The sequence below is a fragment of the Drosophila obscura genome, unplaced genomic scaffold (assembly GCF_018151105.1).
Source record: "Drosophila obscura isolate BZ-5 IFL unplaced genomic scaffold, ASM1815110v1 contig_200, whole genome shotgun sequence".
Lineage (NCBI taxonomy): Eukaryota > Metazoa > Arthropoda > Insecta > Diptera > Drosophilidae > Drosophila > Drosophila obscura.
The window spans coordinates 501,265-525,252 of NW_024542791.1; the positions used below are offsets into that span (position 1 = coordinate 501,265).

Sequence of the window (23,988 nt, forward strand, 5' to 3'; positions counted from 1 at the left end):
CCACAGAAGATGCCCAACAAGAAGAAAGCGGAGCCAGAGACTGCGGCGGGCGGTGATGCCAGGGACGTTGTGATCTCGGGACTGTCGGGCAAGCTGCCGGAGAGCAGCAACATTGAGGAGTTCAAGTACAATCTGCTCAATGGCATCGACATGGTCACAGATGATCCCAGGCGCTGGGAGGCAGGTGAGTGGCCGAGCACATCCTAAGGCAATTCCACCGATCAATGCTGATCATCGTATAGGAATCTACGGACTGCCGGAGCGCATGGCCAAGATGAAGGACGAGGATCTGGAGAAGTTCGATGAGAATTTCTTCAGTGTGCACCAGAAGCAGGCCGAGCTGATGGATCCCTGCATGCGCATGCTGCTGGAGCTGACCCACGAGGCGATCATCGATGCGGGCATAAATCCCGCCCAGCTGCGCGGCACCCGCACCGGCGTCTACATTGGCCTGTCCTTTGTGGAGACGGAGCACGAGATACCCAACATGGAGCCGAGCACCATCAATGGCTACTGCCTGACGGGCTGTGCCCGCGCCATGTTCGCCAATCGCATCTCCTACACCTTCGACTTCAAGGGGCCCAGCTTCATCGTGGACACCGCCTGCTCCAGCTCGCTGGTGGCCCTCTCCCATGCCTACGCGGACATGCGAGCGGGTCGCTGCGATTACGCGCTCGTCGCGGGCGTCAATCTCATCCTGAAACCGATCTTTGCGCTGCAATTCCTGCGCTTGGGCATCGTTAGCCAGGACGGTGCCTGCAAGACCTTCGATGCGGCTGCCAACGGCTATGCGCGGGCGGACACCTGCGCTGTGGTCCTGCTGCAGCGCCGTGCCCAGGCCAGGCGTGTCTATGCCTCCATTTTGAATGTGCGCACCAACACGGACGGGTTCAAGGAGCAGGGCGTCACCTTCCCCAGCGGCTGCATGCAGCAGGAGCTGCTGAAGGAGACCTACAGCGAGATTGGCCTCAATCCCGATGACGTTGTCTATGTGGAGGCCCATGGCAGCGGCACGCCCGTGGGCGATGACCAGGAGGCCAATATGCTGAGCAACTTCTTCTGCCATCCCACGCGACCCACGCCGCTGCTCATCGGGTCCGTCAAGTCGAATATGGGCCATGCGGAGCCCGCCTCGGGTGTGAGTGCCCTGGCCAAGATGATCATTGCCATGGAGGAGGGCATCCTGCCCAGCAATCTGCACTACCGCACACCCAATCCCGCTGTGCCCGCCCTGGTCGAGGGTCGCCTCAAAGTGGTCGACCGCAATATGCCCTGGCAGGGCGGCATTGTGGGCCTCAACTCGTTTGGCTTTGGCGGTGCCAATGCCCACGTCATCCTCCGGTCACACGGCAAGTCCAAGGCCCCGAAAGCAACCCCCAAGGCCACGGCGGAGGAGCAGTGCCTCAAGCTGGTGGTCTGCTCGGGCCGGACGGAGCCAGCGGTGCAGCAGCTGCTGCAGGTGGCCATCGAGCAGCGGCACGACGACGAGTTCCTGGCCCTCATCAATGACATCCACTCGCATCCCATTCCGCTGCATCCCTACCGTGGCTATGCCGTACTCGGTCCCAGCGGCGCGCTCCAGCAGGAGATACTCCCCTTCGAAGAGGAATCGCGACCCATTTGGTTCGTCTACGCGGGCATGGGCAGCCAGTGGGCCAGCATGGCCAAGGATCTTATGCAGCTGGACGTGTTCCGAAAATCAATAGAGCAGTGCGCCGAGGTGAGTCTTTCGGTTGATATTTGTTTGGATGGGAGAATTCCAGGGGGGGTTCTAATCCCTCTGGGAGAAAGATGTGAAACACCGATTCACACTATCTAAGGACAGATGTCTTTAATGTATGAGAATAAGGCTAAATATTAACTCTAACTTCCGGTTTATATTCCTCAACTGATCTTGCGAAAGCAATTCAGTTGCTGTCTTCATTTCGACCTTGAACTTCTGCTCCTTGTTCCTGGTTCAATTGTAATTCCATTGCATATTTTGGAATTTAATTTGCACGCGACAAAAACTAGATTGCTTGCCTTAATCAGTAGATCACATCACATCCCTATGTTTACTTAGAATATAGCCCCCATAAATGTTTCTTTTTTAATTCTAAAACCTCGTTTGGTTACTCATCATCTACAGCGCTGATATCCGCGACAATTAAGTGGGTTAAAAGTGGCTTAAAATGTTCAAATGTATGAATTTTTTTTTATAATTTTGAGCAAATGAAATACTTGAAGTTACATTACATACATACATAGGTACATATCTAAAGCCAAAGTTGAAGTTTTCAAGCAATTTTTGAAAGCTTTAAAATTTAAAAAAAAATTTATATTTTATGGAAAAATCCATTGTTAAGCCTATAATTCTTTAGTGGCTTTTATTTCCAACCAAATAAGATACTACTCATGAAAATTGTTAAATCAATGAAGAGGGTAAATTTTTGTTTACACAAATTTACATTAAACTCACACATACGAGTGCATTTCTTTGTACATTTCTTTGTACATTTCTTTGTACATTTGTATGTATATTTATATGTATAGACTGCAAAGTGTGCAGTTTATGGGATCATCAGAGGGTCTGGTCTCTATCAGGCAGGCTCCAATTTTCACTTGCGCAAAAGTAACTTTTGAGTTTGTTGCTGTATGCCATGCCTTAAATATATGTATAAGTGTACATATGTACATACAGTGGTGCTCATAGACTCAAGCCACTGCCACAACCATAAACTGTTTTCTTAATAACTTTTTTGAACATATTTATTTCGGCCTGACATTTTTACATTTTGCAACACTGTTATTTAAGCATATGTATGCATATGTTTCTGTGTGCTCTTATTAGCGTAAAGTCGGTCTGCTTTTGTGTATAGAATATTCCGCTACAGCACACCCAGAGGTGAAGAGGTGCACTATTTATCTGCCAAGATCCTTCTCTGTGGATTGGATCCCCTGCCCACTCGCAGTATTCGTCAAATTAGAGCTTAACCTTTCATTCTTTAGCTCTGTTTAAATATTAGCAAATTAACTAAACTCAATATCTGGATATTTCTTGTACTTTTTAGGTGCTTGCCCGTGTAGATTTCGATCTGATAGACGTCCTGACACGCTCCACAGAGCGCACCTTTGACAATATGCTGTACTCCTTCGTGTCGGTGTCCGCCGTGCAGGTGGCACTGACGGATCTGCTCCAGACACTGGGCGTACAGCCGGAGGGCATCATTGGCCACTCGGCGGGAGAGCTGGGAGCCGCCTATATGGACGGCTGCCTGACGGCCGAGCAGACGGTGCTGGCGGCCTACTGGCGTGGTCGCAGCGTGCTGGACACGCCCGGCCTGCCGCGCGGCAAGATGGCAGCCGTGGGCCTGAGCTGGGAGGAGATTGCCGGCCACCTGCCGGCGGACTGCTATCCGGTGTGCCACAACAGCGAGGACAACTGCACGGTGTCGGGTCCGGTGGATGCGATGGATGCGGCCATCGCGCAGCTGCAGGCGGAGGGCGTCTTCGTGCGCGAGGTGGGCTCCGGCGGCTATGCCTTTCACAGTCCGTACATCGAGGGCGCCGCCCCGATGCTCCGGCGCAACCTGGAGCGCCTCATCACGGAGCCCAGGCCACGCAGCCAGCGGTGGCTGAGCACCAGCGTCGCCGAGCAGGACTGGCAGACGCCAGAGAGTCGCGTGGCCTCCGCCGGTTACTTCATCAACAACCTGATCTCGCCCGTGCTCTTCCAGCAGGCCGTCCTGCACATACCGCAGAACGCGCTCATCGTGGAGATCGCACCCCACGGCCTCTTCCGGGCCATCCTGCGCTCCCTGGGGCCGCGCATCAGCTACGTGAGCCTCATGCAGCGCGGCCATGCCAACAACTACGAGTTCCTGCTCAGCCAATTGGGGCGTCTGTTCGCCGCTGGCGGGCAGCCGCAGCTGCTGAGCATCTTCCCCGAGATCAGCTATCCCGTGTCGCGGGGCACCCCCATGCTGGGCTCCCTGGTCGGCTGGAATCACACGCAGAAGTGGAACTACCCCAAGTTCAAGGGCGGCCGGCAGTCGGGGCAGCTGAGCGTGGAACTGGATCTGTCCAAGGAGGAGAACGCCTTCCTCGCGGGCCACACCATAGACGGCAGGATTCTGTTCCCTGCCACGGGCTACATGACGCTCGCCTGGATGATGCTGGCCCAGCAGCAGGGACTGGACTATCTGCGCACTCCGGTGCTCTTTGAGGACGTGGCCTTCCATCGGGCCACCATCCTGAATGCGGCCAACAAAGTGAAGCTCTCGCTGAACTACTTTCCGGGCAGCAGCAGCTTCGAGATCTGCGAGGGCAGCAGCCTGGTCGTCTCCGGCAAGCTGCGCCTCGTCACGAATGTGCAGCAGGAGCGGCTCGATCTGCCCGCACTGCCCGGCACTGCGGGCACCCAGACGCTCTCCACCAAGGACATCTACAAGGAGCTGCGTCTGAGGGGCTACGACTACAGTGGCGTCTTTCAGGGCGTCCTGGAGGCGGACACTGCCGCGGTGAGGGGTCGCCTGCAGTGGGCAGACAACTGGATCAGCTTCATGGACACCATGCTGCAGTTCCGCATCCTCAGCAACGACATCCGCGAGCTGTACGTGCCCACGGGCATCGAGCGGGCGCTCATCGATCCGCTGCGCCACATGGAGCTGGTGAAGCGGCACCAGCAGAAGCTGCCTGTCCACTGGCACCGCAACATCTCGGTGGTGAAGTGCGGCGGCGTGGAGATCCACAAGATGAAGACCGCGCAGACGCAGCGGCGTTCGGGGGGTCAGTCGGCGCCCATTTTGGAGCGCTATCGGTTCGTGCCACATGTCCAGCACGTGGGGCAGCGCGAGGATCAGCAGCGCTCGCGGAGCACAGCCCTGGCGGTGGCCATTCAGCTGCTCGTGGAGAACTGCGGCTGTCCCATCAAGCTGAAGGGCGTGACACTGTCTGCGGATCCACTGCACGCCCTCGAGCTGCGGGAGCTGATCGAACGGGAGCCCGTTCTGGTGGCGGATCTCTCTGTGGTGAGTGCGGCATGCGGCGCGGAATCCGAGCTGCAGACCCAGCTCAAGGAGGCGGGTGTCAAGGTCATAGCCAAGGATCTGTCGGCGGGTGCCGTGGAGCAGCAGTGTCACTTTGTCCACGCCCTCGATCTGCTCACAAAGCACTCCCCGCAGGACATCCAGCACTGCGTGCAGTCACTCAGAGCCGAGGGCGGTGGCTTCCTGCTGCTGGAGGAGACTGCCAGTGGCTACAATCTGACGGGCAGGGATGCGCTCACGAAACTGCAGCTGCTGCCGGTGCTGGAGCACTTCTTTGGCACGGATCGCGTGCTGATCCTGGCCAGAAAGCGGCCCAGCACGGAGCCCAGTCGATCGCTCGTCGTGGCCATCAGCAACAGACAATTCAAGTGGATTGCGGAACTGAAGAGCGCCCTGGCCAAGGCACAGGCTGAGCAGCGGTGCCTCTATCTGGTGGCCCAAGGCGAGCCCAGCTCTGGGGCTCTCGGTCTGATGAACTGCCTCAGGCGGGAGCAGGGCGGCAGCTGCGCCAGACTGTACCTGATGCTGGACGAGGGTCTGCCAGCGTTCTCGCTGGACGAACCCTTCTACGCCGAGCAGCTGGCCAAGGATCTGGCCATCAATGTCTACAGGCAGGGCGCCTGGGGCACCTTCCGTCACCTGAAGCTGGACGCCCAGCAGCACCCACTGCCCGTGGAGCAGGCCTACGTGAACACCCTGGTCAAGGGAGATCTCTCCTCGCTGCGCTGGATCGAGAGTCCGCGCAGCAGCCAGCTGCCTGCCCAGGGCAGCTTCGAGCCATGCACCGTCTACTATGCGCCCCTCAACTTCCGGGATGTGATGCTGGCCTCCGGCAAACTGGGCGTCGATGCGCTGCCCGGCGATCTCGCCTTTCAGGACTGCGTCCTCGGGCTGGAGTTTGCGGGACGCGACTCCCAGGGACGCCGCATCATGGCCATGGTCACGGCCAAGTCGCTGGCCACCAATTGCCTGGCGAACAGGAACCTGCTGTGGGAAATTCCCCACAACTGGTCCATGGAGCAGGCTGCCACAGTGCCCGTCGTCTATGCCACCGTCTACTACGCCCTGGTGGTGCGCGGACAGATGAAGAAGGGCGAGCGCATCCTCATCCATGCCGGATCCGGAGGCGTGGGCCAGGCAGCCATCTCGGTGGCTCTGGCCCATGGCTTGACCGTCTTCACCACGGTGGGCAGCAAGGAGAAGCGCGAGTTCCTGCTGAAGCGATTCCCCAAGCTGCAGGAGCGGCACATTGGCAACTCCCGCGACACCTCGTTCGAGCAGCTGGTCATGACGGTGACCAATGGCGAGGGCGTGGAACTGGTGCTCAATTCCCTCTCCGAGGAGAAGCTGCAGGCCTCCATCCGCTGTCTGGGGCTCAACGGACGCTTCCTGGAGATCGGCAAGTTCGATCTGAGCAACAACAGCCCCCTGGGCATGGCCGTGTTCCTCAAGAACACCGCGTTCCACGGCATCCTGCTGGACAGCGTGATGGAGGGCGAGGAGGAGATGCAGCTGCTGGTGGCCCGGCTGGTCACCGAGGGCATCCAGAGTGGCGCTGTGCTGCCGCTGCCCACCACTGTGTTTGCGGACAGGGAGATCGAGAAGGCGTTCCGCTTCATGGCCTCGGGCAAGCACATCGGCAAGGTGCTGCTGCAGGTGCGCCACGAGGAGCAGCAGCAATCTGCGCTGCCCAAGCTGCGGCAGATCAACGCCATTCCCCGCTCCTACATGCATCCGGAGAAGAGCTACATCCTGGTGGGTGGACTGGGCGGTTTCGGGCTGGAGCTGGCCCACTGGCTGGTGTCCCGTGGCGCCCGTTTCCTCGTCCTGAGCTCCCGTTCGGGCCTGAAGACCGGCTACCAGGCGCTGATGATTCGTCGCTGGCACGATCGGGGCGTTCAGGTGCTGATCGACACGAGCGATGTGACGACGGCCGTGGGCTGCCAGCGGCTGCTGGAGAGCAGCAACAAGCTGGCCCTGGTCGGAGGCATCTTCAATCTGGCCGCCGTGCTCAGGGACGGACTGTTCGAGGATCAGACGGCGAAGCACTTTGAGCAGGTGACGGCGCCCAAGCTGCTGGCCACCCAGCATCTGGACAGACTCTCGCGCGGCCTGTGTCCCGCCCTCGAGTACTTCATTTGCTTCTCCAGCGTGTCCTGCGGCCGCGGCAACATTGGCCAGACCAACTACGGCCTGGCCAACTCCGCCATGGAGCGGATCTGCGAACAGCGGCAGGGCGACGGCTATCCGGGCACGGCCATCCAGTGGGGCGCCATCGGCGACACGGGTCTGATTATGGAGCACATGGGCAACAACGACACCGTCATCGGTGGCACCCTGCCCCAGCGCATGAACAGCTGCCTGGAGACGATCGATTTCCTGCTGCAGCAGCCGCATCCCGTCATGGCCTCCATGGTGCTGGCCGAGAAGCGCAAAGCGGAGCAGACGCATCGCCTCAGTCTGATCGCGACGATAGCCAACATCATGGGACTGCGGGACGTGAAGAGTGTGCAGGACAAGACGACGCTGTTCGATCTGGGCATGGACTCGCTGATGAGCACGGAGATCAAGCAGACGCTGGAGCGACACTTCGATCTGGTGCTGACCGCGCAGGAGATACGCCAGCTGACATTCAGCGCACTCAAGCAGATCGATGCCCAGGAGCCCGGAGTCACGGCGGCAGGCGGCTCGGGCGCCAGTGCGGACTCGGCGGCGGCGGCGGCGGCGGCCACAGCAACTGCGGCAGATGGCAAGGTGGGCGAGATAAAGGGACAGGGACAGAGCGATGAGACACGCAAGGTATTCGCCAAGGAAGTATTACCCCAGGAAGTGCTCGTGCGTCTGCACTCAAAGGCGCCGGTGGCCAGCGAAGAGCCCGCCGTCTTCTTCCTCGCACCCATCGAGGGCTTCACAATTGCCGTGGAGGCGCTGGCCTCCTCCCTCACCTGCCCCGCCTACGGCCTGCAGTGCACCGAACAGGTGCCGCTCGACTCCATCGAGGCCTGCGCCGCCTACTATCTCGGGCAGATTCAGCGGCTGCAGCCGCGCGGCCCCTACAACATTGTTGGCTACTCCTATGGCTGCCTGCTGGCGCATGCCATTGGCGTGGCCTTGGAGCAGCGACGCTTCGGCGTCAAGGTCATCATGCTGGACGGTGCCCCCACCATTGCCAGCGGCTATGTGCAGGAGGCCAAGAAGCAGACCGACGACCTCAATCGACAGCAGTCCATGACGTTGGCCTACTTTGGTGCCCTGCTCGCCGACGTGGATTACAATCAGGTGGGGTGCGGTGGGGTGGGGCTTTGGCTTTGGCTTATGTTTTCTATCACTCTATAATTCCATATTCGAATCCTGTTTGCAGCTGCTGCAATTGCTAGATGGCGTCAAGACGTGGCCATCGAAGCTGGACAAGCTGGCCGACACTCTGGCCGGACACACGCAACAAACCAAAGCAGTGGTGAGTTCTCGCTGCCAAAAGATCCTCCCGAATGGGGGGCATTAGTCTTTGAGGGGTTTAAAGTGTTTTGAGTAGAATCGAGAACCAACCCAAGAATTACTTATTTATTTCTTAGCAAAAGATCACAGATAATATAGCAGATCAAGTGTTCGAATGAGATTGCAATGCAATATCTCGTAATTACTCCCCAAATTAATACTAATTGCATCTATCTATCAGCCAGTAAACAGCAGTCGACGACCATCAGCGCGAAAATCGATTAATAATGTAATGGGACCCTTCAGTTCTTATCTTCTTATCCCACTTATTAGTCCACTTGTTTGGTAGATACTGCACTTTTATTGCATTGATTAAACTTGATTTCGAATTACCTGTAGTGGGTGGAGACACCTAATCTCTGGCATTACTAGAGACTTCCACTCTTTCGTTGTTCATTCATTATTTATAGACATTTTTAATAGTCTCCAGTATCAGAGTTCTCTCGCGGTACAGCGAAACTCGAGTATTTGTATAAATATTTGTTATTATAGGGAGCGACTACTCAAGTATTTGTGTGTGCTTGGACTTAACCCTCTTGAGGCCTACAAGTAGTTGAAATAATGGGTATAAAAATGTGTTGTGTAATATGCACTTGGATACCTTTTTACGGTACCTTGTTTCATTTTAGATAAGAAATGAATTTTATGATTTTTATAACAGAATTCCAAGAATAATACAATATCGAATATTTCTACCCATAACTTCAGCCTCCTGACATTAACTAGAAATGTATATTTAAATCCAATCTCATATATGCGCAGATTTTAAATTCCCAATATTTGTATGCTTCATTCTTTTTTTTTAATTCCATTTCTATTCCATCTTTTCTTTTCTTCCTGCCGAACAGATCAAGAAAGCTGCCTGCATGTTCAAGCAGAAGCTTTTGCTCTCGGAGAGCTACAAGGGAGCCAAGCAGCTGCACAGCGATGTGGTGCTAATCAAATCCGCCGAGCACAATGCCATAATGGCCCAGGACTATGGCCTCAAGGAGGTATGTATCTCATTTATCTCTCCATAAGCTTCCGTTACGATCCTTTGCCGTTTTTTGCAGATATGCAGCGCCCAGATTGATATGCATGTGGTGGAGGGCACACACAGGACGTTCCTCAAGGAGGCGCAAACGTTACAGATCCTCGAGCGTGTGCTGAGGAAGCGGCTCTAGTTGATAGCATCATGATTTACTCTGTAGCTGTTAATGTATCGTTATATGTATATGTATACCAATAATACACGTAGCAATCTGCCCGGATTGTATAAGTAATCGTACTATAAGCGATCTAATGCGAATTCGTTTGGTTGGGTTTGGTTTTGGTTTCTGGACACGCGACTGGGATCGTGGCGCTCGCATGATTTACGATGAATCACGATAGTCCGGCGGCAGTAGCAGCGGCGGCAGCGGCGGCGGCCTTTATATGACCCGTTAAAAAAAAAAATTTCAATGTACCTTTCCATAATTGATAATAATTCCAATTCCTATGTACTTAATATTAAGGTTGTATTCTATCTACGAACAAATGTGCCCAGACCAGACGATTAACAGTCGCGCTATGTCTGCCTCTGTACATACTTATACATATATACATATGTATGTTACTTATAACAGAGAGAGAGTGTGTTTGTGTGTTTTCATATGAGACTGTATTTAGTAGCAACTAAAAGTGGTCCGATTCCTGCCGGGACAAATCAAAATTTGTACATCTTCACGCAGGCAACAGCTGACCAGAGGCCCTACACCCACCCTAACTACCAGAGAGAGAGAGAGAACGAGCACATAAGCAGAGCGAGCTTATCTTCGCGCTGCTTCTGGCTGCTCTCTTCTCTTCTGGCGATGCTAAATAAAGCTTTCGTCGCGCCTCATATAAAAGGCGACGCTCACCTGATGCCTGGACTATTACCGTTTTATTTCTCGCTGGCAGTTCGTGAGCGTAACCGAACCAACTCACAGTTGTCGTGCTTTATTAACCGCTACGCTTCAAACACAGTGTGTCTTTCGCCTCCAGTATACGGCCCCAGCCACAGTGCAAAACGAAGAGTGTAGCAAAATTATTTGCAAAGAAAATCGCTAACGGTAACTAGCGCCAAGCCAACAAAACGGAAGGAGAACAATAGCAAAAGGAAAAGTGCTGTGTTTTTGTATTGGTTAATTGCAAAAGTAGCGTAGCTAACGGTTTCGAAAGTCAGTCAGGACCAACTGCACCCAGAAGCCCCAAGCCTACCCACTGCTCCAGAGCCATTTAGCCAGAAAAACAGCTGTCAAGAGGAATCGCCTGATTTTTAGGTATGTACAAAAAAATAAAATGGCAGCCGCAGGAATAAAATTGGACTCCCTACAAATGTGTGTGTGTGTTTGTGTGTGTGCTCGTGGAATAAAAAAGCAAATAAAAATTCATACAAAATATAGGAAATGAAATGTGGAAAAATTTGAATTTTGTGTTAAAATAATGGGGAGCTATTAAAGTTAAATATGTTTTTCATAAAGATTTAGGTCCAGCTTAACTACGTGAGAACTTCTCTTCTTTTTTTTTTGTTCTACTCCAAATGATAGTTTTGAGTGGAAGCTGGAGATGCAAGAGAAATTTCCATTATCTACGCTTTAAACTCCACCGCAGAAACTGTTTTAGTGAAACTTTCGAACTGATATTTTCCAATGTATTTGCTAGCCCAGCGCCCCCCAGCTAAAAATACAAATTACTAAATTGGAGAATATTTCCCGTTTGCTCGATTCGCACTTGGCATGCAACGTTTTGACCTTTAGGACCTTTAGCTTTGGCACAAACAGTGCCAAAAGTGTTATTCTAAACGCCCCCTCACTGCCCTCCGGTTGCACCATTCCACAAAACGTTGATACAACAAATTACAGTTGCTAATTGACAGGGACATAGAGAAAGAGAGAGAGAGATAGAGAGATATATATAGCAAAGGAAGGCGTTCTATGAAAGTTTATTGGCTTCTCGATAGGGTTTCAAAAACTAATTGCAGCCGGGAGAAGCAGACAAACATGGATTTGTAAGATTTCCCATCAGAATACGATCAGAATATAAAGCTGAATAAGACATAAGACAGAAGGAATAGCTATTTTTTTGGCAAACGAAGCTTTAAATACCCTTTCATATTCGCCTACATATGTAACTCTAACGAAAGATAAATTATTTCGATTCAAAGTTAGATATACAAATGTACCTAGTTGTATACTCGTATCAAAAGTATAACTTTTACAGCCACAATAATTAATTCCAATACAATACTGGAATTTAACTACTTTAACCACAAACAACAAACAGCAGACATATGCCCGTCTGCAAGGGTATCAAAACAAACCCAAATTAGCTGATTGGAAAATTTTGAGTGGTAATCTTTATCTGTACGCAGCAGTATAAGCTTCCTGTTCTACACGCGTTTGGCGTTGGGCCAACATTTCCGTTCAGGTGCAGACTCGTATGAGTCGGCAGCGGCGCGACGCTGTTATCAGCTCAGTTTGGAATCACCCCATGGCCCAGCTCACCTCTTGGTGTTATCAATTATCGCTGATGTTCGTGAACTTGAGGAGCGAGGCATCCTCATCATCATCTCCTATTGTGTAAGATGATAATGTGGACCAATTGTACGTAGAAGGGTGTACAGTAGTCGGGTGTGTGGTGTGTGAAGGTGCCAGTACACGTGAACTTGAGTATCCGCCCGGCGGCCCTACCCTGGCCAAAATCGATAACTGTGAAAATAGAACCGAGTGCATAAATAAACAATGTAGAGTGCCCAAGACCTCTAGGGTGGTCACTGTGAAGGGGTGGGGGAGGGGTGGTAGGGCGTTTGTTTACATGTTTGCTTATCTAATGACGCAATTTTAAGCAATATGGCCTGATGATGGGTGACACACACACACACACGCATAGGCGGCAGGCAGGCAGTGGAATCTGATGGATTCCGGAGAAATCAATAAGGAACTGAGCGCTGGCCATCAAAGTAAAAGGATCCATAGAGGGTGCTGCGCCAAGCAAAACCAAAGCAAACAAATCGGGGGAATCAAATCAGATGCGGCAACAAAAAACCATAAAAGTAATACTTGAATGAACTTGAGAAATCACGCCACCTTATCTCACTAAACAAACGGTACACGCGTCCAGCTCATGTGTGTGTGTATGTGTGTGTTGTCGGTCGGTTGGCATGCAAAATTTCGAATCTCACTCACTCTGGCATATACAATTACTATGGAAACCAGAAATTAGCCATGAGTAACGAACTCGTTGATACCCTTTCCATGGAAGTCATTCGATATTGATGGGGAAAACACTAAACTCTGTCATTACTGTACATGTAATTACATCTAAACTTGAGGGAAAAGTTTTAATTTCTTTTGAAAATTATGAGTTTGTCGCAGGGATTGTAGAGATTCTAATATTTTATATTAATATAATATATATTAATATTATATAATAATATTGCAGCGTTGCAAACCTCTGCTAAAAATAATAATATCTTCTGCCTGGGTATAAACATAAACATAGCATCGAAACAATATGTTCTCTCTTGCTATCTATCTCACTCGCTGACACTCCCACTAGCTACCTACAAAGAGGTGAGTGTGCCGATTTTGCCTTGCCATCGTTTGCCGGCACAGGGCACAACATAGCATTTTCGGCTGTCTGTCCGCTCTTTCTTGTTCTTCCGCTTCTTCTAGCGACGCTCTGGGGGAGACCGAGCCGTCACTTACTTCTTTCCCTTTTGTTGAATCATTCTTTCTGCACATCATACGAGTTTCTCGGCGAATGAGAAAGCAGCTTGTGTTCTGTTGTGCTTAAGAGGGGATTGATTGCGTGAGAAGCGTGAAGAGAGAGAGAGGAGAGTAGAGTAGCAAAGGGAGTTGGTTGTGCCGTGGTGGTGCCTATGTTAACCCAAACCATGTTGCACTGTTACTGTTACTGCCACATGTTGCCCCTGGGCAGCGGCTGTTGGGCGGTGGCATCGGCATCATCACGCCACAACACTAGAAAGCCGCCCATAACAAATATGTATGCAGCCACATGCGCGGCAAAAGCTCCTCCAGAAATCACCTGATTTGTAATATCTATACTAACTTTCCACTGCCCAGAGTCTGCCTGCCCGCCTGGCCTGCCCATCTGTCTGGCAGTACTTACTACGTACCGGTACACCGGCTTGCGCCGACTTGCCTCTGATCTGCGCCAGACTTTGAGAGAGAGAGAGAGACATCGAGAGAGCGAGCTGAGCTGAGCACAGCTGTCGAAAGCTTTCCAGCTGTTTAACAGCTCTGTTAGGCAGATGGGCATCATAGTTTTGCCGCCAGTGTGGCTGATGATTAAAGAAAATTATTATTCTATTTATTCAGCATTCGAATTTTGTAAAGCTACAAATAAAATAATAAAAACCCATATGACTCAGCTGGCTCTTTGTTAGACATTGTAAACCAACCAAAAACTAAATATTCCGAGTACTTTCAACTCAAAATATCATATACAAATATCATAGTACAATTGTGGTATCATCGAAAATCCTATCCTATCAAATGGTTGATGCTGTATTTCGTTTGTACTCCCTGAGGTATGCAATGTATTTTTCGTTTGTGTGGGAATGGCATTAGTTAAATAAATAGCCAAAGAGCTTCCCATTTTCTACCATCTACCATCTAATCGTGAGCTAAAATTTTCCTATTTTCCTCATGTATCTTTGCAGACGCCACACTCAAACCTGTTGCAAGCCGTGGACCAGCAGAACCCTGTTGCCAGCAAGAGCAACAATCATCAGAGCCAACAGCCGCAGCATCATTCTCCAAGTGGCCAAAATAACGGGAAAAGTGCCCGAGCCAATCGCCGTCGCCGTCGCCGCAACAAGCAGCAGCAGAATTCGCATCAACCTGACGCCTTCAAGGAGCCGGACGACACGCAGATAACCCCGAGCACCTCCTCCTCGCACACTTCTCACTCGCACTCGCACAACCATAGCCAGAACCAGAACCAGAACCAGAACCATAACCATAACCAGAACAACAACAATAGCCCCAAGATGCCAGCCCGTTTTGCCGAAGAAGTAATCACCGCCGAGCCCGCCACTCGTGCCGCACCCCAATTGGACCTGGGTGGCGGAAACTATGTGCCGCGACAGCCCCTGCTGAACGATGAGGTGGCCATCACCGGCTTCTCCGGTCGCCTGCCCGAGAGCTCCAACATTGACGAGTTCAAGCAGAATCTCTTCAATGGCGTCGACATGGTCACCGATGATCCCAGGCGCTGGGAGCGCGGTAAGTTTTGCCCGCCCAGCCCCAGCCCCAGCCACAGATCTCTTAAGCTAAAGTTTTGTTCTTCTCCGCTGCACAGGTCTCTATGGCCTGCCCGACAGGATGGGCAAGATCAAGGAGAGTGATCTGGAGAACTTTGACCAGCAGTTCTTTGGCGTGCACCAGAAGCAGGCCGAATGCATGGACCCCCTGCTGCGCATGCTGCTGGAGCTGACCCACGAGGCGATCATCGATGCGGGCCTCAATCCCACCGATCTGCGTGGCTCCCGTACGGGCGTCTACATTGGCGTCTCCACCTCGGAGACGGAGCAGCACTGGTGCTGCGATGCCGATCGCGTGAATGGCTATGGCCTGACGGGCTGTGCCCGCGCCATGTTCGCCAATCGCATCTCCTTCACGTTCGACTTCAAGGGGCCCAGCTACAGCATTGACACTGCTTGCTCCAGCTCGCTGTACGCCCTGGAGCAGGCCTTCTCCGATATGCGCGAGGGCAAGATCGACAATGCCATTGTGGCCGGTGCTGGACTGATCCTCAAGCCGACCATGTCGCTGCAGTTCAAGCGGCTGAACATGTTGAGCCAGGACGGCGCCTGCAAGGCCTTCGATGAGTCCGGCAGCGGCTATGTCCGCTCCGATGGCTGTGTGGTGCTGCTCCTGCAGCGCACCTCCGAGGCCAAGCGCGTCTACGCCTCCATCCTGAATGTGCGCACCAACACGGACGGGTTCAAGGAGCAGGGCATCACCTATCCCATTGGCAGCATGCAGAATCGCCTGATTCGCGAGACATACGAGGAGATCGGGCTCAGTCCCAACGATGTCGTCTATGTGGAGGCCCACGGCACTGGCACCAAGGTCGGTGATCCCCAGGAGGTCAACTCCATCACGGACTTCTTCTGCAAGAACCGCACCAATCCGCTGCTCATCGGCTCCGTCAAGTCCAACATGGGACACTCGGAGCCCGCCTCGGGTGTGTGCTCCGTGGCCAAGATCCTGATCGCCATGGAGGAGGGCGTCATTCCCGGCAATCTGCACTACAACAAGCCCAACCCAGATCTGTATGGCCTCGTCGACGGACGTCTCAAGGTGGTGGACAAGAATCTGCCCTGGAACGGTGGCATCATTGGCCTGAACTCGTTTGGCTTTGGCGGTGCCAATGCCCACGTCATCCTCAAGTCGAATCCCAAGCCCAAGGCTCTGACACCACGTGACAGTGGTCCCAAGGTGGTGCTGGCCTCCGGCCGTACCTTTGAGGCTGTGGAACAGCTGCTGGAGTCGGCCGCCGGCCACGCCGATGACGATGAGTACCTGCAGCTGCTGAACGACATCCACTCGAAGCCCATTCCGCTGCACTACTTCCGCGGCTATGGCGTGGTCAGCAGCGGCAAGGGCACCCTGCAGCGCGAGGTGCTGGAGTACACGGACGAGAAGCGGCCCGTGTGGTATGTCTACTCGGGCATGGGCAGCCAGTGGGCCAGCATGGCCAAGGATCTGATGCGCATCGATGCCTTTGCGGAGACCATTCAGCGCTGCGCGGATGTCCTCAAGCCAGAGGGCGTCGATCTCGTCGATGTGCTCACCCGCTCCACGGACAAGAGCTTCGAGAATATCCTCAACTCGTTCATCTCCATTGCCGCCATGCAGGTGGCCCTCACCGATGTGCTCAGCTCCCTGGGCATCCATCCCGACGGCATTGTCGGCCACTCTGTCGGCGAGCTGGGCTGTGCCTATGCCGATGGCTGCTTCACGCCCGAACAGACCGTGCTGGCCGCCTACTGGCGTGGCAAGAGCATCCTGGACACGCAGCTCTCCAAGGGCAAAATGGCCGCCGTTGGACTCAGCTGGGAGGAGGCGCACAAGCGCGTACCAGCCGACTGTTTCCCCGTGTGCCACAACAGCGAGGATAACTGCACCATCTCCGGGCCGGAGGCGTCCATTGAGGCGCTGGTGGCCAAGCTGAATGGCGAGGGCGTCTTTGCCAAGGCCGTCAACTCCAGTGGCTATGCCTTCCACAGCAAGTACATTGCCGATGCGGGCCCAAAGCTGCGCAAGAGCCTGGAGAAGATCATACCGAGTGCCAAGAACCGCACACCGCGCTGGATAAGCACCAGCATCCCGGAATCGGCGTGGGGCACACCCGTGGCCAAGCAGTCGTCGGCGGCCTATCATGTGAACAATCTGCTGTCGCCGGTGCTCTTCCACGAGGCCCTCCAGCATGTGCCCAAGAATGCCATCTCCATTGAGATCGCGCCCCACGGCCTGCTGCAGGCCATCCTCAAGCGTGCCCTCGGCCCGGAGGCCACCAACCTGAGTCTGGTGAAGCGCGGCCACGAGAACAACGTGGAGTTCTTCCTGACGAATGTGGGCAAGCTCTTCGCTGCCGGCGCCCAGCCGCAGGTCCTCAATCTGGTGCGTCCCATCAGCTATCCCGTGGGCCGTGGCACGCCCATGTTGAACTCGAAGATTGGCTGGGACCACACCCAGAAGTGGCTGGTGGCCAAGTTCGGCAAGGAGACGTCCTCCGGCGAGACCATCGTGGAGGTGGATCTGTCCAAGGAGGAGGATGCCTTCCTGGTGGGCCACACCATCGACGGCAGGATCCTGTTCCCCGCCACGGGCTACATGACGCTCGCCTGGCAGACCTTCGCCAAGATGCGCGGCGGCGAGTTCCACAAGACGCCCGTCGTGATGGAGAATCTGGTGTTCCATCGGGCCACCATTCTCAACAAGAACGCGGTCGTGAAGTTCGGCATCAACTTCTTCGATGGCACGGGCGCCTTTGAGATCTGCGAGAGCGGCAGCCTGGCCGTGTCCGGCCGGATCTCCATTCCGGAGTCCATTGAGAACGAGGAGCTGCCGCTGGAGCCGCAGGCAGCCAGCAAGGCGGCCAAGGAGCTGGCCACCAACGATGTGTACAAGGAGCTGCGTCTGCGCGGCTACGACTACGGCGGCATCTTCCGTGGCATTGTCAAGTCGGATACGGTGGCCTCGGCCGGCCAGCTGCAGTGGGTGGACAACTGGATCAGCTTCATGGACACCATGCTGCAGTTCAGCATCCTCAGCAAGAATCTGCGCGAGCTCTATCTGCCCACGCGCATCGAGCGCGCTGTGCTGAATCCCCTCAAGCACTTGGAGCTGCTGGCCACTCTGTCCGAGAAGGAGCAGACGGAAACGGGTGTGCCCGTCTCCTGGTACAGCGACATCAACGTGATCAAGAGCGGCGGCGTGGAGTTGCGTGGCCTCAAGGCCACACTGGCCCAGCGTCGTCCGGGCACCCAGGCGCCACCCACCCTCGAGCGCTATCACTTTGTGCCGCAGCTCAACGCCAGCGAGCTGCACGAGAACTCGGAGAAGGCGCGTCTGCACGCCCTGGATGTGGCCATCCAGCTGATCATCGAGAACTCCAGCGGCGCCGTGAAGCTCAAGGGCGTGGAGCTGGCCAATGGCCGCAATCCGGATGTGCTGGTGGCCAATCGGCTGCTGCAAATCATCGAGGGCGAGCCCGTGCTGACCGGCGACGTGGCCGTGGCCACATCCAACAACAACGAGGAGACCATTGCGGCCGCCTTGGGCGATTCGGGTGTGCGTGTCGTGTCCAAGGATGTGCTGCTGGAGCCCGTTGAGCAGAACTGTCACTTTGTCTTTGGCATCGATGTGCTGTCCCGCCCGGACACCAAGACGCTGGAGAATTCGATTGCCAGCATTCGCGAGACCGGCTTCCTCATCCTCGAGGAGACCGTGGCCACCTACACGAAGGCGGGCCGTGCGCTGCTCGAGAAGTTTGGCCTGGTGGTCGTGCAGGAGCAGAGCTTGGGCGCCACACGTGTCCTGGTGCTGGCCCGTCGTGCCATCGATCTGAAGAGCCGCAAATCGGTGATCGTGCAGGTCACCGAGCAGAACTTCACCTGGGTGGATGACCTCAAGGCAGCGCTGCTGACCGCCTCCACCGAGGAGCAGTACGTCTATGTGGTGTGCCAGGGCGAGGAGCTCTTCGGCGGCGTTGGCCTGCAGACCTGCATCAAGAACGAGAACGGCGGCAAGCTGGCACGTCTCGTCTTCGTGCAGGACGCCAAGGCGGAGAAGTTCTCCCTCACTGCGCCGCTCTACCGCAAGCAGCTGGAGAAGGATCTCATCTCGAACGTCCTAAAGGGCGGCGCCTGGGGCACCTTCCGTCACCTGAAGCTGGAGACCCAGCAGGCCACGCTCCAGGTGGAGCATGCCTACGTGAACGCCCTGGTCAAGGGCGATCTCGCCTCGCTCAAGTGGATCGAGGCGGCCAAGGGCAACACCGCTGTGGCCGCCGACAAGAACCTGGAGACCTGCACCGTCTACCATGCGCCCATCAATTTCCGTGACGTGATGCTGACATCCGGCAAACTGGCTGCCGATGCCCTGCCCGGCGATCTGGCCGAACAGGACTGCGTCCTGGGACTGGAGTTCGCTGGACGCGACTCCCAGGGACGCCGTGTCATGGCCATGGTGCCAGCCAAGTCGCTGGCCACCACCTGTGTGGCCAGCAAGCGCATGATGTGGCAGATACCCGAAAAGTGGACCATGGAGGAGGCCTCCACGGTGCCCTGTGTCTACTCCACCGTCTACTACGCCCTGGTGGTGCGCGGACAGATGAAGAAGGGCGAGCGCATCCTCATCCATGCCGGATCCGGAGGCGTGGGCCAGGCAGCCATCTCGGTGGCTCTGGCCCATGGCTTGACCGTCTTCACCACGGTGGGCAGCAAGGAGAAGCGCGAGTTCCTGCTGAAGCGATTCCCCAAGCTGCAGGAGCGGCACATCGGCAACTCCCGCGACACCTCGTTCGAGCAGCTGGTGATGCGCGAGACCAAGGGACGCGGCGTGGATCTGGTGCTCAACTCCCTGTCGGAGGAGAAGCTGCAGGCCTCCATCCGCTGCCTGGGGCTCAATGGCCGCTTCCTGGAGATCGGCAAGTTCGATCTGAGCAACAACAGCCCCCTGGGCATGTCCGTGTTCCTCAAGAACACCTCGTTCCACGGCATCCTGCTGGACAGCGTGATGGAGGGCGAGGAGGAGATGCAGAACCAAGTCGTCAACCTGGTGGCTGAGGGCATCAAGAGCGGTGCTGTCCTGCCGCTGCCCACGACCGTCTTCAATGATCAGCAGGTGGAGCAGGCCTTCCGTTTCATGGCCTCGGGCAAGCACATCGGCAAGGTGGTCATCAAGGTGCGCGACGAGGAGGCGGGCAAGAAGGCGCAGCAGCCCAAGGCGCGCCTGATCAACGCCATTCCACGCACCTACATGCACCCGGAGAAGAGCTACATCCTGGTCGGCGGTCTGGGCGGCTTCGGACTGGAGCTGACCAACTGGCTGGTGTCCCGCGGCGCTCGCTTCATTGTGCTCACGTCCAGGTCGGGCGTGAAGACCGGCTACCAGGGTCTGATGATCCGTCGCTGGGAGGAGCGTGGCGTCAAGGTGGTGATCGATACGAACGATGTGACCACCGCCGCTGGTGCCAAGAAGCTGCTGGAGAACAGCAACAAGCTGGCCCTGGTCGGAGGCATCTTCAATCTGGCTGCCGTGCTGCGCGATGCCCTGATCGAGGATCAGACGGCCAAGGACTTCAAGACAGTGGCCGATCCCAAGGTGACGGCCACCAAGTGGCTGGACCAGTACTCGCGCAACATCTGCACGGAGCTGGACTACTTCATTTGCTTCTCCAGCGTGTCCTGCGGCCGCGGCAACATTGGCCAGACCAACTACGGCCTGGCCAACTCGGCCATGGAGCGGATCTGCGAGCAGCGGCAGGTGAGCGGCTTCCCCGGCACAGCCATCCAGTGGGGCGCCATCGGCGACACTGGCCTGGTGCTGGAGAATCTCGGCGACAATGACACCGTCATCGGTGGCACCCTGCCCCAGCGCATGCCCTCCTGCCTGCAGACCATCGATCTGTTCCTGCAGCAGCCGCATCCCGTGGTCGCTTCCATGGTGGTGGCCGAGAAGCGCAAGTCCGACTCGTCGGCCGGCGTCAGTCTGATTGCCACCATCGCCAATATTCTGGGTCTGCGCGACACCAAGAACATCCAGGATGCCGCCTCCCTGGCCGACCTGGGCATGGACTCGCTGATGAGTGCCGAAATCAAGCAGACGCTGGAGCGTAACTTTGACATTGTGCTGTCCGCCCAGGAGATTCGTCAGCTGACATTTGGCGCCCTCAAGCAAATGGACGGAGGAGCCGATGCTAAGACTGTGGCAGCTCCGGCCGCTGCGGCTACGAATGGAGCGCCTGGCGGCGCGGATGTCACCAGCATCACATCGAATCCATCCTCGCGCACAACCAGCCCGCTGGGCGATGGCACGCAGGTGGTGTTCACCACCGCCCTGATACCCACAGAGGCGATCGTGCGACTGGAGACAAAGGCGCCGGCCAACAGCAAGCAAACGCCCATTTTCTTCATTTCGCCCATTGAAGGCTTTGCGTCCGCACTGGAGCCACTGGCCAAGCGGCTGGAGGTGCCTGCCTATGGACTTCAGTTCACCGATGCCGTCCCCGTCGATTCCGTTGATGCTGCGGCCAAGTTCTACATTCAGCAGATCCGCACAGTCCAGCCGAAGGGACCCTACAAGCTAGCCGGATACTCCTTTGGCTGCCTGCTTACGTACGTGATGACAGCCATACTGGAGGACACCAACGAGGTGGCCAACGTGATCATGTTGGACGGTGCGCCCACCTATGTCAACTGGTACACGAGCAGCTTCAAGCAGCGCTACACCGCCGATGATTCGAACAGCAACCAGAGCTACGGCCTGGCCTACTTTGGCATTGTCCTGGCCAACATTGACTACAAGGCGGTAAGTGGAGTGCAAGCACACAGATAATAGGAATAGCCGAAGGAATACTCATGATTCAATTGCCTTTTATAGCTGGTGCGACTGCTGCTGGTCATTCCCACATGGGAGGAGAAATTGGAGCGATTTGCCGAACTGATGAGCGTTGAGATCACACAGCCCGTGGAGACGGTAAGCAAAGACACACACAGCCAGCCTTAGCCCAAGGGACTGTCTAAGAACTCTCTTTGTTTTTGTTTTCTTTGTGATTTACAGATCAAAAAGTCTGCTACGCTGTTCTACAAGAAACTGGAGCTGGCCGACAGCTACAAGCCCACGCTGAAGCTCAAGTCCAATGTCACGCTGGTCAAGCCCACAGAAAACTCTGCTAAGCTGGATGAAGACTATCGCCTAAAGGAGGTGGGTTTCACCTAGGAATTGGAAAATTGGAAAATTGGAACTCAATTAATCAATATTTGATGTGTGTTCTTTTAGGTCTGCACAAAACCCGTGGAAGTACACACTGTGGAGGGCAATCATCGCACGTTCCTCATAGAGGATCAATCGCTGACGACCATCCAGAGCATACTGAAGCGTCTGTTTAAGTAGAGGATGTTAGCATAAGAGTGCTGTGGATGTGGCAGGCCCAACCAACCATACATCACACATCCAATACTCGTGTCCCGCCACACTCGCTGCTGCAGCAAAGTGGAGCCGTGTGGAGCCACACACACACACACACACACACAAATCTCTCACCCAAAATGGAATACAAGACATCGCATCGCAGGCCACACTAGTTAGCACATATTTAGTGAATGAATTTACGCTCTCTGAACATCAGTAACCCTGACCCCACGAACAATTAACCATTTACGCACAGCACAACATAAGATAAAACTAATCTCGTATCGAATTGGATGTGGCCCCCTTTAAAGCTTAACTGCCGTCTTGCAGCGTCTGTGGATGATTAGGTCCAAAATTTCAGTCTACAGGCGCTGCGATTCTTGGGCAGTTGAGTTTGGGGATTGAGATCCAACTTTAAATCACACACTTAAAGCTTTGTGCACAGAGTATACCGTACAGGTACAGTAGTACATCCGACATTCCTTGAGAGCTGGCCACTAGATGTCCCCCCCCAAACCCCAACCCGAACCCAAGCCCACACTTACCAAATATATCTTATATGCTTTATCTCTAACGTATATTCTAGTTTAAATTCGTAGCTCGTAAGCCTACAGTTTGTAGTCGCGCATGTAATGAAATTCATTCCTCGATCTAACACACAAGATTTGTTATCTTCTCTCTTGATGTATAAAATAATCGACCGAAAAATTGATCACTCATGAATATTGTGGATATTAAAATTACACCATACTAAAGTTTAATGGAAATCAAATGTGTTTTTATTGAAGAGTGGGCGAACAGATGAGCTGAAGAAATTACAAAAGATAGTTTAGCGAAAAGCAGTACCTAAGTGCAGCAACACTGCGATATAATGCCAGCTACGGGTTGTTCCAGCTAATGTCCAACATTCCAGCTGTTTCCATAACGTCGTGGCCCGTGTACTCTTTGAATCTGGGTACAAATACATATTGCATATATCAATATTTAACTGGCTATTTTTGTGCTAGTATATGTGCCTACATTTGTATAGAGTGTGTGCCTGTCTGTCATCGGATTCGTATCGGCAGTTTAACCAAGCACAATAACCTTTTGTCAGCTGTCGATTGCGCTTATTGCTCCTATCGTGTGCGGCATTTGGCTGATTAAGAATATTGAAGTAACTTTAAAACGAATAAAAACGTTTAAAAATAATGCGACTTTTCACAATCATTTCGGGTGATTTAAAACGCGCAGTTCTCAGCGGCTATAATCGCTTAGAAAATAGCACAAAGGTGTCCGGAGTGACTTGAATCGCATGCAAGTTTAAACTTTAAAGCATATTTATGGGCTGACGAATAGTTTATGTGTGTTGCTGTTGGGCATACACACATAAACTATTTGTCAGCCCATTGATGTGCATGTACAACAGTACAACATGTAGAACAGTATATGTATGTATGTATTTTAGCACTTTTAAAATGTTTCTTTAAAATTTAGAATTTTAGTTTTTTGTTGTATTGCTGCCCCAACAGTCCGTTATGTACTGACTATTTTCCAGTATTTTCACACGAAGCAGACAACTGAGATTTCAAAGGGCACGGACTACAGGGGTACTCTAGGTCTTGTTGATCTCCGACAGCAGCTGTTCAAACAAAATAAATAATCTGTATACCACATTTGGCTGCTGTAGTTCTTATAGTTTTGTTAATATTAATATTCAAGAACGTGTCTAATATTACGACAAAAAAGCGTTTTAAAACGACTTTAAATTTTATTTGCATGTTTGTAACGACTCTAAACGCCTTGGCGTTTTAAAACGC

General features: G+C 53.8%; 2 protein-coding genes across 2 annotated transcripts; both read left to right on the forward strand.

Moving 5' to 3' along the window:
- Positions 1 to 4: 4 nt before the first annotated feature.
- Positions 5 to 10,719, forward strand: LOC111073027 (fatty acid synthase). Its single transcript, XM_022365147.2, has 6 exons — positions 5 to 184; positions 243 to 1,720; positions 3,051 to 8,306; positions 8,389 to 8,484; positions 9,371 to 9,514; positions 9,575 to 10,719. The coding sequence occupies exons 1-6, from the start codon at positions 10 to 12 to the stop codon at positions 9,683 to 9,685; spliced, it is 7,260 nt and encodes a 2,419-aa protein (XP_022220839.2). The 5' UTR covers positions 5 to 9; the 3' UTR covers positions 9,686 to 10,719.
- Positions 10,720 to 14,205: 3,486 nt separating this feature from the next.
- On the forward strand, positions 14,206 to 22,956 carry LOC111073029 (fatty acid synthase). Its single transcript, XM_022365148.2, has 5 exons — positions 14,206 to 14,770; positions 14,847 to 21,586; positions 21,659 to 21,754; positions 21,839 to 21,982; positions 22,058 to 22,956. Exons 1-5 carry the CDS (start codon positions 14,536 to 14,538, stop codon positions 22,169 to 22,171), a joined length of 7,329 nt encoding a protein of 2,442 aa, XP_022220840.1. The 5' UTR covers positions 14,206 to 14,535; the 3' UTR covers positions 22,172 to 22,956.
- Positions 22,957 to 23,988: the final 1,032 nt, after the last annotated feature.